The following is a 2,000-nucleotide window of genomic DNA, read 5'->3' as shown; positions in this document are numbered from 1 at the left end:
TGCACTGCAAATAGAGAAGACTGCACACTGCAATGGAGACCCAACAGAGCCCCCTCCCAAAAAAAATACAGGCCACCTTTGCAACAATTTCATAAAGTGCTACAGAAATGTAATATGGAGGAGGGACTCCTTGCAACTTGCAGTCTCAGCAGCAGCAAGGAGACCCCCTTGCTCCTCAACATCCTCTGACACCTTCTCTCCTCACTTTCCCTCCTTCTCACTTCCCTCACCACACTGGTTTCCTTTTTTCAACTAGAACATCTTAAACAAGCACCTTCCCCAGGGCCTTTGCACTGGCTGCTCTCCCTGCCAGGCACACATTTCTCCTGATAAGTTCATGGCTCCTGCTCTTTCTTCCATGAGGTCTCTGTTCAAATGTCACCTTATTTGCGGTCTTACCTGAAGACCCATAAAAATAGCATCCTTTCTTTACTCTTTCTTTTGCTTTCATTTTATTCATAGTATGTGTCACCATATGACATGCTACATATATTTTTATTTGCTATATTGATTCACCATGACTGGATTTCAGGAGCTTTTGATTACCAAAACACTGTACTCATTGCATGAAGAGAATATTGACATTAACTTCCTAATTGCAAAATACATAAGGTAGCATTTCAACAATGTGAGTAATGTCCACTTGCACGAAAATTAGTCACCTTTTTTCCCTTTACTTGTAGTCACTTCCACCACATGGCACCAACGAACATCACAGGAATTTCAGAATTTCTTCTTCTGGGATTCTCAGAGGAACCAGAACTGCAGTCCTTCATATCTGGCCTTTTCCTCTGCATGTACCTGATCAATGTGTTTGGAAACCTCCTCATCATCCTGGCTGTCTCAGACCCCCACCTCCACACCCCCATGTACTTCTTCCTCTCCAACCTGTCCTTTGTAGACATCTGCCTCACCTCCACTACCATCCCAAAGATGCTGTGGAACATCCAGACACAGAGCAAAGTTATCACCTACGAAGGCTGCATCACCCAGATGTTTTTTTTCATACTGTTCACAGGGTTGGATGACTTCCTCCTGACTGTGATGGCCTATGATCGGTATGTGGCCATCTGCCACCCCCTGCACTACACAGTCATCATGAACCCCCAAATCTGTGGAATTCTGCTTCTGGTTAGCTGGGCCATCACTGTCTTTCATTCCTTGTTACAGACCTTAATGGTGTTGAGACTGTCCTTCTGTGGAGAGCTGGAAATCCCTCACTATTTCTGTGAACTCAACCAGATGGTCCAACTTGCCTGTTCTGACAACTTTCTTAATGACATGGTGATGTATTTTGCAGCTGGGCTGCTGGCTGGTGCTCCCCTGTCTGGGATATGTTACTCTTACTCTAAGATAGTTTCCTCCATATGTGGAATCTCATCAGCTCAGGGAAAGCTTAAAGCCTCTTCCACCTGTGTGTCTCACCTCTCTGTGGTCTTCTTATTTTATTGTACGAGCTTAGGAGTGTATATGAGCTCTGCTGCTACCCAGAGCTCACACTCAAGTGAAATTGCCTCTGTGATGTACACTGTGGTCACACCCATGCTGAACCCCTTCATCTACAGTCTGAGGAACAAAGACATAAAGAGGGTTCTGCAAGCATTCTTCAGAAAGGCAGCTATAAAAAGGCCATTTGTCTTCAGCTGAATAAGTCCACCTGATTGAAGGGTTCAAAACCCAGAGCCAGAAATTGCAGATCTTTTTTCAGATTCTTTCATTAGATTGAAGAAGTAGGACATGCTCCTTTTATTTATTTCCTAGAAGTTAAATTTCTTTGAACTCCTCCATATAACTTAATTTCACTCACTTAATTAAGATTTGTGATCTCTCTCATTTTCAAGAGTCTTTCTGTGTTATGGTTTTCCCACTCTCTCAAATTTATTCTCAACATTGGATCTAAACAATTTGGGGAATTTCCATTATCATGTGATTAGCTATATTCCTTGATACAAATATATTATTATGTCATGCATGCAGGCATACTCAGTCTCTCAGCTGTG

At 42.9% G+C, this 2,000-nt stretch overlaps 1 protein-coding gene across 1 annotated transcript; it reads left to right on the top strand.

Moving 5' to 3' along the window:
- Nucleotides 1–696: 696 nt before the first annotated feature.
- LOC122700867 (olfactory receptor-like protein OLF4) lies at nt 697–1,647 on the top strand. Its single transcript, XM_043913898.1, has one exon. The coding sequence runs from the start codon at nt 697–699 to the stop codon at nt 1,645–1,647; it is 951 nt and encodes a 316-aa protein (XP_043769833.1).
- Nucleotides 1,648–2,000: the final 353 nt, after the last annotated feature.

Source organism: Cervus elaphus, chromosome 9 (genome assembly GCF_910594005.1).
Source record: "Cervus elaphus chromosome 9, mCerEla1.1, whole genome shotgun sequence".
Taxonomy (NCBI): domain Eukaryota; kingdom Metazoa; phylum Chordata; class Mammalia; order Artiodactyla; family Cervidae; genus Cervus; species Cervus elaphus.
This window is presented reverse-complemented; position numbering and strand designations above follow the sequence as displayed.

Excerpts from the sequence above, each read along its gene's own strand:
- LOC122700867 (XM_043913898.1), top strand. The coding sequence starts at position 697 with ATGGCACCAACGAACATCACAGGAATTTCAGAATTTCTTCTTCTGGGA.